The sequence below is a fragment of the Mandrillus leucophaeus genome, unplaced genomic scaffold, assembly GCF_000951045.1.
Source record: "Mandrillus leucophaeus isolate KB7577 unplaced genomic scaffold, Mleu.le_1.0 Scaffold640, whole genome shotgun sequence".
Lineage (NCBI taxonomy): Eukaryota > Metazoa > Chordata > Mammalia > Primates > Cercopithecidae > Mandrillus > Mandrillus leucophaeus.
In genome coordinates, this window is record NW_012106920.1 from 179,072 (window position 1) to 195,245 (window position 16,174).

A 16,174-nucleotide genomic window follows, 5' to 3' on the forward strand; every position below is an offset into this window, starting at 1 on the left:
AAAAAAAAAAAAAAAAAAAAAAGAAATGTAAAACAAATTATTTAAAATGTGACAATATATTGAAAATGTATTGTCTTGATTTGTAATGTTACAAAAATAAGAGAGTAGTAAGGGGCAAATTTCCATTTGTGATCAAACACAAAGAATGTGTTTAACATGTATGCAATTTACCTCTCTACATACCATCAGAGAACTAATCCAGTTTCTGATCAGACAGGGTATCTTATCCATAGCTGTCCTAGTGAGTTTAAGTAATTTCTCAATCATCTTCAATTGGAAGATTACTGAGGGTTTAACCAAATATCACTCAGGTCTACCAGAGATAAACATAATATAGTACATAAAATGTGATTTGCCTTTGTGAATTTCTGGGCCTGTAATGAATATACTAGAAAGAAGATAAATCCATACAGAAAGAACCCCAGAGATTCTTAGAGGATTCTTGCAGTATTTAGCAAGAAAATGGATTAGCTTATGTAAAAAAAAAAACCACCCAAGACGACAGTAAAGATCTTCCTAAAGGATTGGAGAAAACAGTCACTGGAAGCTATCTAGGGATAGAAAACATGCCTATTCCCCCTAGAAATATTTCACTGGAAAGCTATACTGAAAAAACCTCATGAGTCATAGGGCATTGAGTAGAGTACTAAGATGGATCTTAACTCAGTAGTAGGAAATAACTACTAGGAAAGTAGTAGGAAAAGCCAGATAAAACATGGCTCTCACCCTACCAGCAAATCATAAAAGGCAATACCTGTACAATCAAATTGTTTTCAAATAAATTATCTACATCAAAAAAGCTAAAGAATATTTATAAGAACAGAAAAATATTCAGTATACAAACTAAAATTCATGTCTGGCATCCAATCAAAGAATACTAGGCACGCAAAGAAGCAGGGGAATATAACTTATAAAAGAAGTAAATTGATCAATTGAAATTGACTCAAAAATGACACAAATGTTGGAATTAAAGACAGAAACAATACAGTAACATAACTGCAATTTGTATATAAACAAAGTGAAGAAGAGATATGGAAGATATAACAAGGTCAGAAAGCAATTTCCAAATATGTAAGATGAGTAATACCATGGATGTATTAATGGCAGCATAGACATTGCAGAAGATTAGATAATGGGAATTCAGCAAGAGAAACCATCCAAAAGAAAACACAGACAGGTGAATAAATGAAAGTATTTCAGTAAGATATGGGACAACTTCAAGCAGCCTAATATGCCTGAAGAGAGGAGAGAAAAGATAAAATAAATATTAGATAATAATATCCTAAAATGTTTTAAATTTGATGAAAACCATAAATCCACAGGTCCAAGAAGCCCAAAATACCAATGCATAGAAAACAAGAAAAATTTCACCAAGTCATGATAATCAAATTTCTCAAAACTAGGGATAAAAAAATTTTTTTTAAGTTACCAGAAAAACAAATTATGTTACATAGAGAAAAATAAAGTTTAAAAACAGCAGATTTCCTCTTGAAATCAATGTAGAGAAGAAAGTGAAAGAGCATCTTTAAAGTACTAAAATAAAATTAAAAATAGTCAATGGTGAATTCTACACCCAGTTGATGTTAACCAATACACACTAAAAAAAAAAGTTTTCAAAAATAAAGGTATAAGTATTTTGCAGACATACAAAATTAAGTTGTACTAGGATCAATGTTAAAGAAAGTCCTTCAGACAGAAAAAAAAATGATAGCAGATGAAAATATGGGTATACAAAAATAGAAGAATGAAGAACATAAAAAATTTTAAGTATATGGCCAAATATATGACTTATTTACATCATGATAAAAGATAAATGATTGTTTAGACAAACTCAGCAATGTTGTATTGTCAGATTTATTACGTATATGTATATAAATAAAATGAATGACCAAAATAGCATAAAGGCCACAGGGAGAAAAATAAAGCATAATATTGTAAGGCTCTTATACTATATTTGAAATAGTATAATATAGTATAATAGCACTTTAAGATCTACCTTAATAAGTTAAAGACATATACTATAATCCTTAAAGCAACTGGTAAATTTAAAACAAAGAAACAATATACAAAATAGATACAAAGGGATCATTAAAAATCCAAAGAAAAAGGCAGAAAATGAAGAAAAGAACATAGATGAGACAAATTAAAAACAAATAATGAGATGACAGACATAAAACTAATCATTTTAATAATCACACTAAATGTATATGCTACAAACACCTTAATTATAGGCAGTCATCAGATTTGATATGAAACCAAAGCCCATCTATATGAATAGTAGCCACACACACACACATACACACACACACACACAGAAAAATAAAGACCCAAATTTGGTCTTAAAAGTAAAACACAAGAAAATAATATGCCATGCTAACAGTAAGCAGAATAAAGCTGCAGTGGCAATGTTAATATTACCTGTAATATTAGAACAAAGAATAATAACAGAGGAAAATAAAATGTTTTCATAACAATAAAAAAAATCAAATCACCAACAGACATAACAATTCTAGCCATTTTTTAACCTAATACTGAGCTTCAAATAAAACAAAAACTGAGATACTAGACAAATCCGAAAATATAGTCAGAGATTTAATAACTCCTTCAATAATTGAGAGAACAAGTAGACAGAAATTGAGCTAGGATTTAGATTTGAACAATTCTATCAATGAACTTGATATCTAGAGAACACTTATAAAATACCTCACCCAACAACAGTAGAAAGAAGTTTTTTTTCAGGTATACATTTGTATTTTACCCAAAATGACCAGAGTTTGGGAAGATAAAATAAGTCTCAATGTATTTAAAAAGATTTGGGAAATAAAAGTTTTCTCTGACCACAATAAAAGTAAATTTGAAATCAATAACAGAAAGATCTTGGACACACTCCAAATATTTAGAAGCTAAATGACACACTTTTAAATAACCAATGAATCAAACATAAAAATAAAAGGGAAATTCAACTATTTTGAATTGAATAAATATAAAAACACTGTATATAAAAAAAAATATGGAGACTCTTGATAGACCAGTGTTAGGGAAGAACTTAGAGTACTAAATTTCTGTATTAGAAAAGACGAAAGGTCTTGAATTAATAACTTCCACCTAAAGAGAGAAAGGTATTTAACAAAAATATCAGAACAGAAATAAACAAAATAGGAAAAAAAACAGAGAAATTCATTAAAACTAAAAACTAGCAGTTTGAGAAAATCAGAAAAAGAGAAATAAGAAGAAAAAGAAAAAGCAACTCTAGCCAGGACTGATAAGGAAAAAAAGAAGTTACAAATTACCATATAAGCAAGGAGAGTGGGTGACATCACCAGGGTCTAGAAATACGCAAAGGATAACAAAGGGGTGTTATAAACAACTTTGTAAATAAATCCCACAATTCGAATGAAATGAAAAAATTATTAGAATACACTATCAAAACTTTTAAAAATAATGTTTTGAATAGGTATGTAGTTACGTATCTTCCCACAAATAAGCCTCATACCCAAATGTCTTCACTGATAAATTCCATAAAATCTATAAAAAATAAACAATACCAATTCTAAAATAATGTTTTCAAAAATCTGAAGATGGAATACATAGAGATTTATGGTATGAGGTCAGCATTACCCTGATACCAAAATCAGAGAAGAGTAGTGCAAGAAAACTACATTTTGCACTAACATCTCTAGGGCAAAATTCTAAACAAAATGTTGGCAAACTTAATACAACAATATGTAAATCAGATCAAGTATGTTGCTTTAAGGATCTTTTGTTCAGGATTCATTCAACATTCAAAAATCAATTTATGTTATCTACTATGCAATGAACCACAAAAGAAAACCTACATATGAATTCAATAAAACCACAGAAGAAAATGTTTGACAGAATCTTACATCCCTTTCTGATAGAAATGTTCAGCAAACTAGAAATATAAGAAAATTTCCTCAACCTGATGAATGACACCTGTAAAAAAACCCACAGCTAACCCTATAATTAATGGTGACAGACTTAATCCTTTCCCTTTGAGATCACTAGCAAAGAGAGTCACTAACAAGCAAATCACCAGTCAAAAATAGCTAGTATGTCTGCTTCTAGTCAACATTATACTGAAGGTTTCAGGCAGTGTGATCAAGCAAGAAAAAAAAAATTACAGGAACTCATCAGAAGAAATAACACTCCTTTTATTCACAGAAATGATCATCTATGTAGACTATTAATTGGCATCTAGAAAATGGAACTACTAGAACTGGTTATTGATTTTTAACAATGCAAGATACAAGATGAATATAAATGAATCAGATGTTTTTCTAAATGCTAGCATTAGGTATTCAAAGTTTGAAATTTAAGAAATATAAATTACAATAGCATAAAATATATGAAATACCTAGGGATGAATCTATGAAAAGATACATAAGAACAGTACACTGCAAGCTACATAGCACTGTTAGGAGAAATTAAGAAGACTTAAATAAATGGAGCGACATATGTCGTTCACGAGTTGAAAGACTCAATATTATCAAGAGGTAAATTGTGCCCAAAGTGACCTATAGAGTTAACGCAAATCGAATTTAAAAACTCAGCAAGACGTTTTGGTAGAAATTAATAAGCTGATGCTATAATTTATATGGAAATACAAAGGGCTTGGGATTAACTAAAACAACTGAAATAGAAAAATAAACGTGTAAGCCTGGCACGACAGATTCAAAGAATTATTAAAGATACAATAATCAAACAAATAGGTCAAAGAATAGAAGAGAGTCCAAAAATAGACCCACACAAATAATTTTTGACAAAGATATTAAGAGCAAAATCTAAACTATAATATAACAAGATAATTTGCAGTGAAAAATTATGTCAAATCTGAAAATCATGACATAAAAATATTATGAAACACAAAGGAATTCAAAATTTCTTATAGTAAAACAAGATTCACAAAAGACAATTGTAAAATAACTCCATTGGAAATATCAGTGTTCAAATGGCTCTACCATTAGCAAAGTTTAGGCAGCCTGTGGTGTTATCATGCTTACAGTCAGTGACCACATCTAATGGTCACTCCTCCCAGGCCGATTTTGATCAGTTGTGTTAGTCTTCACTAAAACTGACCAACATTCTTTGGGTAGTAATTGACATTAGGCAAAAGGAGAAGAATCTAGTGCATTCAATTGCTTCTGGAAAACAAAGATACTTTCAGAGATGTGCAGTTTTAGAGCAAAACGAAGAGGACAACTTGGTGAGACTTCTCATTGAAAAACAGTGAAAAACTGAGTATTAGATTATATTATTAATAATTATGACTGGGTGTGGTGGCTGACACCTGTAATCCTAGCCCTTCAGGAGGCCAAGGTGGGAGAATCGTTTGAGCTCAGGAGTTCGAGAGCAGCCTGGGCAACATAGCAAAAACCCATCTCTACAAAAAATAAATAAATAAATAAATAAATAAATAAATAAAAAAAAATAAAAAAGAAAGAAAAACAAAAAAGAAAGAAGAAAAATAATCATGGTAAATTGGAATAAGTTGAACCTGCAAAATGAGCAGTGAGTCTCTGATGGTACTGAAAGATACAGGTAACAAACAGAATGAAAGTTAAGCATACATATTTAAACGTTCAATATTTTTACAAAATTGCTGTGTAACAGTATATATCAATACAAATCAAATTGTGCAAATCTTACACTCACACCTAGGTTTGTTAACAATAGCCTACCTAAAACTGCTATTTAGAATTTTAGATCAACATTTATCAACATGCTAAGTTGACAATGACATTTTGTTAAATGAAAAAAACTGTCTACAGAACAGCTTGCGAGGTATAACAACATGTTTTTAATTATTAATTGGAATAAATAAATATTACTGGAAACATTGTAGGGGGGTGTATGTGTATATGTGTGAAACTAAAATGTTGATAGGGTGGTGGTGGTAGGATTTTTCTCTTTATATTAATTTACACTCTAAATCACAAAATCTTATATATTATTAAAGATGAAAAGTTAAGCTAAATAAAATTAACCAGTGAGGAAAAATTGAGAAATCCTACAAAGAATTGCTGGTTCTAAAAAAAGTTAGTCATTTAATTTTTTCATAGTAATTACAAGCACAGTTTATAGTGTAAAAATAAAGCCAAAAATAGTTATATCACATAACAGAGCAGTAGTTTTTATACTATAGTCAAATATACTAAAAATTTCCATAGCTTTCAGTTTTATATCATGCATATCATTTAGAGTAACTGGGCAACAGTCATCTCACAAAGTGATTTGTACTTCAAAAAACCAAAACAAAATCTTCTCTTCGAACAGCTCAAGTTAGAGGTTAAAGCTCACACTACCTTCCTGTCACTCTCTTCTCTGTTTCTATGCCGTTGTTCTTCTATCTTCTCTTCTCTTTTAACATCTTCTGCCATCCTTGTCAGAAGTAACATCTCTTTTGTCTTCCATTCCTAGAAATCACATTGTTACTGCACTTGGTGTGTGTTCCTTTCACAACGATATCTTTGTATTTTGTCCCACCAAAAAGTATATTAAACAAGTCAGAGCCTAATAGAAATCAAGTTAAGCATAATGAAAGGCATACATTGGGTTTAGAATATACTTTTCTTACTGCACTCTTATTATGAATGCAAATATGATAATTTTTTACTAAAGCTAAATTAAAAAAAAATTTTGTCTCCACAATAAGGGCATTAAGAGAGTTAAATAGTGTCTAGTTAACTTTCTCACTGTTCTTTAAGAGCAGAAATTGGCTCATATACATACTTTGTGGTATCCACCTCATTATTTTATGTAACAACTTGTATATTATAGCTATGAAGGAAATTTAATGGTAACAAATTATTTTGAACTGAAATGACTTCAAGCAGTACAATGTACAGTAAAAATTATTTACAAATGCAACAACTGTACACAACTTTTCTCTTAATGTTTTAAAGTTATGTCTCACCTCTTCTATTTTTCTACGAAGAGTAAGTTTTCTTCTTGTATGCTCTCGCTGTCGTCTTTCTTCTCTATCCATCAGGAATAGGCGTTGTTCTTCTGCTGTGCGTTCAAGTTGTTCTAGTTTTCTACTTATCATATCCAAATATCTGAGTAAGAGCGTAAATATTACTAAAGGTGAATTGGCTGTTTCTTTCACGATGGCATCATCTGCTATGCCATTCCCAAACCACTTCCTTGCTTGCCTTTCATTTCTTGAATTACAGGAATTTTACTGTTTTTCTATCAGTACTGTTTATAAACTTTTAAAACAGCCAAACCCACCATCTCACCATGTTTTACTTATTATAAGGTCTCTCCACTACACAATTATCTGATATAATTGCAAAGATAATGGTAAAAAGCAGAGCAAAGTTACTCAAGACATTCTGCAAAGTGAGCATTCATAACTCAGTAGATTTAAGAGTATGACCTTGCAAAAAAAGGCTGAAATAACTGAAACAGTAACTTCAAGTGTGGAAAAAAAAAAAAAAAGTACATTTGAATTCTCTAAGAAAAAGCGGGCACTGGGTTCCTTGTAATTTACAAGTCCTTGAACAAATCTCTCATCTGTAGTCTGGATCTCTGGTACATCAATATGTAATATGGCAACAATACCACGTAATGAAACTGTGGAATGAATATAAAAGTCAGGTAATAAAAGTCAGCCCAATTCCTTACCCCATCCTTAGTGCAGGAAAAAGAACTATAACATCCTTTACTTCCTAAGAAATGGGCTTGTCCATGGAATGGCCATGATTGAATATGACTGAGTCATATCTAAATGAGCTTACAATCCTTTTTATAGACAACACATATTTATATATTGGCATCAGTTATTCCAAACTTACTTTTTTTGACTTTGCACTAACTTCCTCAAAAAATGCTATCAGTTCTTAAAGATGAATCTTAAAAAACTTTTATTGTTTGAGGCATGTGTTAAAGATCCTTTCTCTTCCTCTTCTAATAAAGAAAGATTTTGAATCTAATTTTTCTTTCAATAACCAGTTTGGCTTATCCCTTGGGCTTCCAGCAACCCTAACTCCTCTGGTAGAAAATTCTTCCACCTCTTGGTTTCACTTACTTCCTCTCCACTCTGAGGGATCCAGGAGAGTGGTGTCTAGTACTTAAAAAATTGTCTTCAATTCTTTCTAGCATTTTCCAGCTTATTTGGTTCCACAACATACACATAAAATGTGCATCAACTTTAATCTTACCTATGCCTCATTAGCCGCTCCTGGTCCTTAATAGATTCGCTGCCCTCCTTTAACAACCAGTTTTGGACTTGTGCAACATCACAATGTTGAGGGATTTGATTGTTTTCCGGTACGTTATGTAGTTGTTTTGCAAGTATTCTCTATTTAAGAAATGTGTGTATTACATATATATAATTTTTTTATGTTTCCCCGAAATAAAACCATTTAAATTCCTATATTTTATAAATGCTTATTTCTGTTTAATTGTATTTACATCTATTTTGAATCCATTAAAGACACAGACAAGTTAACCAAAATTAAGATTTATCTCTCTGAAAATAAAAGGTAAACATTTCAGTTTATTTGTCCACCTATTTTAAATAAGGTAAATAAAAATATGCAGGAAGCAGAGAAGAAACACTGGGTACAGAATGAAGTGGGGGAAAATACAGAATACTTAGAAATATAGTGAAGTCTTTCTCGTTTGTATTTAACCCTTTTATCTTTAGGACATACATTTGCAAACACTCATATAAATACACTTTTCTCATTTCGATCCAAACCTCTTGACCCTAAAATCTGAATTCACACAAGCGTGCGTGCACACACACACACACATACACACATCTTTGAGTCAAAAATCTAAAGGAAGTCACTATCCATAACCATTCACTCTACACCCAGTCATTCTATTTCATATTCAAGAACAACATTTTTACTGAATGAATACAGGTGCTCATGTATTAATACAAACACAGAGTGTACATATTCTTGAATCACTGTAGAACACTACAGGTATTTATTGTTCTTTTCCTATAGCTCAAACTGTTTTAGCTTTCAACTTAAGAATCTTTCTGCCACAAGAGATGTTTATTATTGGCCTTAGCTCTGGGGGAAGACAATACATCTGACTAGCAATTTAATTATTGAATTATGCCAGCTACCACTGGTGTGTTGATAGATGACCCAGTCCCTTTCCCATTCTTGGCCAAATATAGCAAAATTCAAATATTGTTTATTCCTACTCTAAATTTTCACTTGGAAAAAATAGTCAATTATTTTGTCAATAATAAAGGGTCAAAATATGATTAAAAGAACACTCTACATATAAACAAGAATTTCTTCCAAACTCTGTGTAAATAAACCAAATTTAAGTATTGAACTTACTTGTTCTCTTAGATAGTTTCTCTCAAAGTCTAATTTTAAACTGGTAAGATATTGCCTGTACTTATTCAATTCTCTCAAGGTACATACAACCTACAAACAAAAATGAAAACACATGGATATTTAAAAAAATGTTAAGTATGTTAATAATATATAAATATTTTAAATATATTCTTTAAATCATTAAATTGACTTAAAAATCACTTTAATAGCAGTGACATAAAATTCAACGACATTTTGCCATAAAGAGTAATAAACTGCTAACAATCTTGTAAGTAGTATCTCTCAGCATTTGTTAATCAGCAAGAAATTTCTATCCAAAAACATTACTTAGGCTGAGGCAGGAGTATCTCTTAAGGTCAGGAGTTTGAGATGAGCCTGGGCAACATAGCAAGACCCCATCTCTAAAAAAAAAAAAAAAATTAACCAGCTCGGACGGCCTGTGTCTGTAGTCCCAGCTACTCAGGATGCTGATGCAGGAACACAGCTTTAGCCCAGGAGGTCCAGGCACCAGTGAGCCATGATTGCACCATTGCACTCCTATGTAGGCAACAAAGTGAGAACCTGTCTCTAAAAAATATGTACATATTGCTTTATTAACATTACTTATATTGTAAAAGGAGTTTAGTCCATACAGTTAGAGTTATCACAGTAATAATTTCAATTAGCTGTAACTGGATTATAATTTTAAGTGTAATAACATTGTTCAACTCCAATAAGGATATACTCTATGAAGGTTCTAACAGACTGAATTTTGCTAAGTTTCTACTTCATCTCAAGATTTTAAAAATATATGGAACATAATTCTTGACAAGTATACAGTGCCATTAAAGACAGAGAAAGAAGGCTATAATACATGTGGGAAAATTAATATATCTTTGTGTTCTCAAGTTATTTGTCAATAATCTTCTGGTATTACAAAGAAAAAACGTGAAGGAAGAAGTACGTTCATTTAGCAACAACTGTTGTCTGATTTCTCTTGATTCAAATATGGAGAAATTGATAGAACTGCCTATTAAATATTGTCTCATGACCAAGTTAAAAGTGACACAGGCCCCCCAAGTGAGGTATAGAAACAAGTTTATATCACGTTTTAAAGTGTTTAATTGATTAAAAAAAGAAGTGATTTTCAACCCACTTTATTATTGCTGGTGATGTAGCCACCTTTCTTTAATCTCTTCAAAATATCTTTGCGCTTATAGTATGCTTTTAAATGTGGATCATGGAGGCTTTTATATTGGGTTTCCAAAAGTCGACAATAGGGATCAGTCAGGTTAAAACCATAAGAAGGTCGAAAAAGCTGCAAACACAGATTCAAAAATACGTAAAATTAATGTATTTTCACTTTAAATAATCTATCAAAATGATTAGAACATTCATTGAAAATAAAATGTGTCAGAAGAATCTGAAGTGGGGAAAAAGAGCCACAGAAAAATTGGAGTTGGGCATGTTTTCCTGCCTTTCCCTTCCTCTCTCCTTACCTGCATAAATTATCCCAAAGACTTACCTTCACCTAATCAGTTCCTCCTCTAATCCTCTTCAGCCCCTGACTCTCAGCCAAATAAGAAAAGAGCAGAGGAAAAGAAAGGGAATATATTTCTTTTCTTACAGTTTGTTTTAAGGTACAAAGCCAACACTAGGATTCTCTTCTCCTCCTCCCTCTCTCAAATCAAAATATTCTATTCAAAACATAAAAGGATTAATAGTAAGTATGATTATATTTCAATCACCTTAAAATGAACAAAAAAACAAAATGTTTCATCAAAATTTATGAAAATAACTTTAACAAATAGTAGAAGCAAAACTTAGATGTTAATGATTTTGAGTTAAAGAGTCATTGCCTCTTGGGGCTTTTAATGCAAGAAACCAACAATCTCTGAGTGCTAGAGTACGAAGAATACCTAAGGTCTATATTATGCAGTTCACCGTATTAAATAACCAATTTTAAAGAAAATTGATAGAAATTGAAGTTTTTCTATTTGTGTGAAGACCAAATACGCCTTTAGGCAATAGTCATTAACATATAAAAGGAGGAAAAGATAATCAGTTACTAGTCATGTTTTTACATCTGCTGCATTAGAGAAAACAGCTGAGTTATCAATCTCACCATGAATTAGCAAAGTGAGTTTTTGGTTTGAGTTCTGTTAGTTTTTCAATAGCAGGATGGTGATAATGGCTTATTGGGGGACCTCTGAAATAGAAAAAGTAGAGAATTAGAGTAGGAAATTGTGTTAATGTTTTTACATCCCTTTCTATTTTAAGTTTGCTGGGCCAGAAAAACATAAGTTTTATAATAGTTCAAAATAATGTTAAATCAGGAATTGGCTCAGGAGACAGATAATTGGAGTATGTGAGTAATATGGGAAACCAGAGAGCATCTGCCCTGTTTTCCGGTATGAAATTCAATTTATACTACCACTACAACACTAAGCACCAATCCCGACATGTCTGGAGGCACCAATTTGTGACCTCTGTTTCCAGTCTAGCTGTAACCACAGTTGCAGTCCAACTCCTGAACACTATGGCGTCTGACTGGGTTGGACCCTAATAAGAACTCTCGAAAGGTAGGTAGGAGAATGCTTTGCATATGGGTAAAAGGTAGATGAGAGGAACAAAATAAGATACTAGCTCTTCCTTTGCATTTAAAAGTTTCTTTAAGTTTCTGACCTCTTGTTTAACATTAAACTTTAATTCCTTCCAAGGAGCCTAATCAGAAAACTAGATTACCTGATTACCAATGCTTTACTGAGAAGGCAAAGAAAGAACTCATAAAGGGGAAAGTCTTGAATTAAATGACTCTACATACAAAGCCCAGATCTTTCCTGGAAGGGAAATAATCAATAATAATAAGTCAAGGAGTGGATTGAATATTTCTTTCAGATGTTGACATTTAGCTGTAAACTTTTTAAAAATGTTACCTTTTAGCTGTGACTTTTAGCATATGTTTCTCAAGACCAAACCTGAGCTACTGACCTGTAAACTAAGAACGCCTTTAAACAAATCCACTCATTTGAGCCAGAGTAACCTTTCTATTGACAATTAAAATAACTGGTTGCTCTTAAAATGTCAGTATTAACCATTACCTCATGAAGGAGAGTACACTGAAAGAGAAAATTCTTCAGAGAAACTAGTATGGTGCCCAATTATCATTAAATGAATAAATTTAGGGAGAATTAATGTAATAAACAATAGAGAGAACATCTTTTTGAAAAGCAGTAGACAAGTGAATTAATGGTCGACAGAGAAAATGGCAATAGAGTAAAAAGAATATATTTGAGGGAGGAGACAAAAGTCGCAGTTCTAAGTTTATACACTAAAGAGGAATTATATCACCTGTAATGGAATAAATTTCAAGCACGTTTTTGCAAAGTTAGTTTGTGTTTGTGACTCAAATTGTGTGAAGTTGGTATATTTGTAGTTCACTTGCTCTAATCTAGTAGAATAGATTAGGTTTTTTTTAAGGGCAATTATACTTTTTTCAGAAACAAAACTTGTTTTAAGAAATCATGTTTATTTAGTGTGTTAGATTGACAGTATGCCCCCAAAATTCATATATAATCTGAACCTTCAATGTGATGGCCTTAGGAACTGGGGCCTTGGGGGATAATTAAGTCATAAGGGTGGAGTCCTCATCAAGAGAGATAATGTTCCTATAAAAGAGACCACAGGAAACTCTCTATCCTTCTTTCTACCATGCAGGGAGGTAATAATGAAAGGACTACAAAGGGCCCCCACCAGAATCTGACCATGCTGGTGTTCTGATCTTGGACTTCCAGCTCCAGAACAATGATAAATAAGTTATTTCTAAGCCACCCAGTCTATGGTACATTGTTATAACAGCCTGAACTGAATAAGACATTAAGCAAGTATCAAATACCAAGGGGTTCTACTTACTTCTGATGACATCATAGACATAAGGGTAAGTGGGCCACTTAGAATTCTTTCTGTAGAACTTTTTGCAAAACTGATAAAAGCAACCAGTCAACAAGAATGTACTAAACCTCCTTCAGCATTGACTACTTAGTCAAAGGCTGGGGAGGTTTGGGGGTAGGTGTGGTGTTGAGGACTAAAAACATGAAAAGGCTTAAGGGAAGTATACACTATAATCCAGTATGATTAAGTATGGTTTGTATAAGTGAGATCATACAAATCAAGGGCAATGTGAACTCTAAACAAAAATAAGTTAATGGCGGGCTATCACAGTTCAGAGACTCTTGATAGCTCAGATTCATAGACTGGAGAGAAGAAGACAGGGTATGCCAGGTTTGGGGGCAAAGTTGACAAAATACATAAGTATTAGCACAGTATTTATGGGTAGGTGTGAAAGACTCAACTTGAAGAAGCTGAGCCTCTCTAGTTGGAAACAATACTGTATGGAAAGGCTGGGGCAAGTTATGGAGTCTCTTCCTCATTGAGGCAGGGCTTTCTTTCATTAAAGTAAGGTTAAAGTATTAAACACATTAACTCATTTTAAGTCCCACTGTTTCGGTTCTTTTTTATTTTTCTCTATGTCTAAAATAGAATTCAACTCAAAACAAAATAATGTTTCCCGTAAAGGGAGTTTGGTCCAAGATACTGTCAGTTAAAATCGTAACACATAATTAAATGGCAGCTAGCACTAATAACCTTTCACCTTCTAAACATGTTTCTAAGTACATCAAAACTTACTATATAGGTATATATGAAGTTTTATTATAAGAAATATTAATATCATACCGTGAATTGTAAATTAAGGACTAAGAATCTAAACTTTCTGGAATATTATTATGTCCAAACCATATTAGATGAAAGTGCTTCATATGCATTCTAAACAATACCTTCGGTCAGATGTGGGATTTGTTTTTTCCTGTAAATGTTGATGCAAATTCCTTTAATGGATTTTGTATGATGCAGCCTCTGAATTGAACAGCAAGTAGTAAAGGGTAAAGGAAAGAAAGATGATAAAAACTTGTTCACCTTTTCACCGAAATTCGTAGTATAGAATACAGCATGGCTTCCTGGGATCACAGGCAGCTTGACCCCGAGAGGTAGGTCCAGTAGCTGAGCCGGTCCAACCCCTGCAAAGTGGGTTTTGTGCACGCCCTGTCAGACACAATTGGAGAGTTTTGTCTTTCCTTTTAGACAGTATTCGTTTAGTTTAGACCAATCTACTTCCACTGCAACCAAAGACTCCGAAGAATTACACAATCAGGGTTCGGGGCATTCTGAAGTCCTCCCATTTTCCCTGGTCACCAGCTCTCCTGGAGTCCTGCGCCTGCCAGTTGCGGCCAGTACAGTCCGAGCCACCACCACCGCCCCCGGGCGCCGCAAGAGGGCAGTCTCCTGAAGGGGGACAGTTGGGAGCCTCGCGACCCGCGTGTGGCGACCCCTGCCCCCCTCTCCCCAGCAGGCCTGCGGCCGCCAGAGGGCGACGCCGCCCAGCTTGCGGCCACTCACGTCTCCGCACTGCTGGGTGTCCGCAGCCAGGACGCTGGCGACCGTCTTGGTGACGGCGATATTGGCAGGCTTGGAGCAGGCGCCGAGGTACAGTTCCATGGCCGGCACGGGCCCCCTCAGCCTCTTCCTCACCCGCCCCGCTCTCCTTCTCTCGCACCCCGTTGTCCCTCTGTCCCGACCTGACCAAGAATGGCCAGAACCCAACGACCGCAGCCCCGCCCCCCGCGTTCCAGGCTTCCAATGGTAGCGGCCCCAGAAGGGCGGTGGCCTCCTGAGGGGCGGCTCGCGCCAGTGCCTAGAGCGCCCTCTGAGCTGGGAAAGTCCGTCCTAGAGGCCGGATCTGAGAGGAGCACAGTTGAAACTTCATCTTTCTCTGAAACCATCATCCCTTAGCCAATCCTAACGAAAAAGTATAAGCTTTGTTGGTGGGTAACTGGTTCATTTCCTCCGGCTTCCGAGGAGCCCTGTTCCGTTCAATAAAAATTCCCGAGTGATTGTTTTCGCCCTTTCTACATCTTCCCCCATAGGGGCCACACCCCAACCCCAGGCTCCCACAACTTCTTCCCACACCAGGTCCACAAGGCAGACGCGTTGGCTTCAGGGGTTCATTGCCTTCCTCCTGCCTCCTCTGTCCCTTAGGTTTCCTTCTCCTTTCTAGCGCTCTTTACCACTCTCCCACTGCCTCCTCTCTGCTCCTGCTGCTTGATCCTATTTAACTCTTTCTCCTCAACCATCCAGCCGAAATTTATCAAGTGCTTGACCCTTCTGGGCCAGTCATTGAGCTAGGCACTGGGTAGGACACAGCTGTGAGTAAAATATGGCCCCTGCCTGTAAGAAGCTAACTAGACTGGGAGTATTCTGAGGGCAGAGACAGTATGTGTCTAACCCACCTGTTGTTTAGACTTAGCTTCATACTTTCTTTGGTCCACTGCTGTTCTCTTTTATTTCTGGCCCGACTAGTAATAACAGTTACCATTTCTTGAGAATCTACTAGCTTGCATATACTGTGCTAAACAACCTTTTAAACATTTATTTATTGTAATAGCCTTATCAATAATTACTCTTTATTTTTCAAAGATTGAGGAAGACTGACAATTACTTTTAAATGGTGGCTCCTGAGACTGTTTTCTTAATCAGTGCACTCTGCTTTCTTTGTTGTAATTTCACACATGTGCTTAGGACTCTTAAATTTGAAATCTAAGCTTGGGATATAGTCTATTGCCAGCTTTCATATGGATATCCCACAGTCATCTTAAATTCAGTCTACTCAAATCTCAACACACACACACCCTTCACCAAACCAGGAAAAAAGCAAAGGCTTCTTCCTGCATTTCCCATCTCAGTGACAATACCAAAGTCTACCCAAGCCAAACTAAGGAATGCTTCCACATACTTCTTTTTCCCCTTTTCTA

The 16,174-nt window shown here is 34.4% G+C and overlaps 1 protein-coding gene across 1 annotated transcript in view; it reads right to left on the reverse strand.

Moving 5' to 3' along the window:
- FSIP2 (fibrous sheath interacting protein 2) overlaps positions 1–15,129 on the reverse strand; it is a 96,206-nt gene extending 81,077 nt beyond the window's left edge. The window contains 8 exon segments of the mRNA XM_012000866.1: positions 6,324–6,434; positions 6,935–7,076; positions 8,184–8,323; positions 9,330–9,419; positions 10,465–10,626; positions 14,283–14,408; positions 14,763–14,870; positions 14,872–15,129. Of these exon segments, the coding sequence (XP_011856256.1) occupies positions 6,324–6,434; positions 6,935–7,076; positions 8,184–8,323; positions 9,330–9,419; positions 10,465–10,626; positions 14,283–14,408; positions 14,763–14,870; positions 14,872–15,129 (1,137 nt within the window).
- Between the last annotated feature and the right edge of the window lie 1,045 nt (positions 15,130–16,174).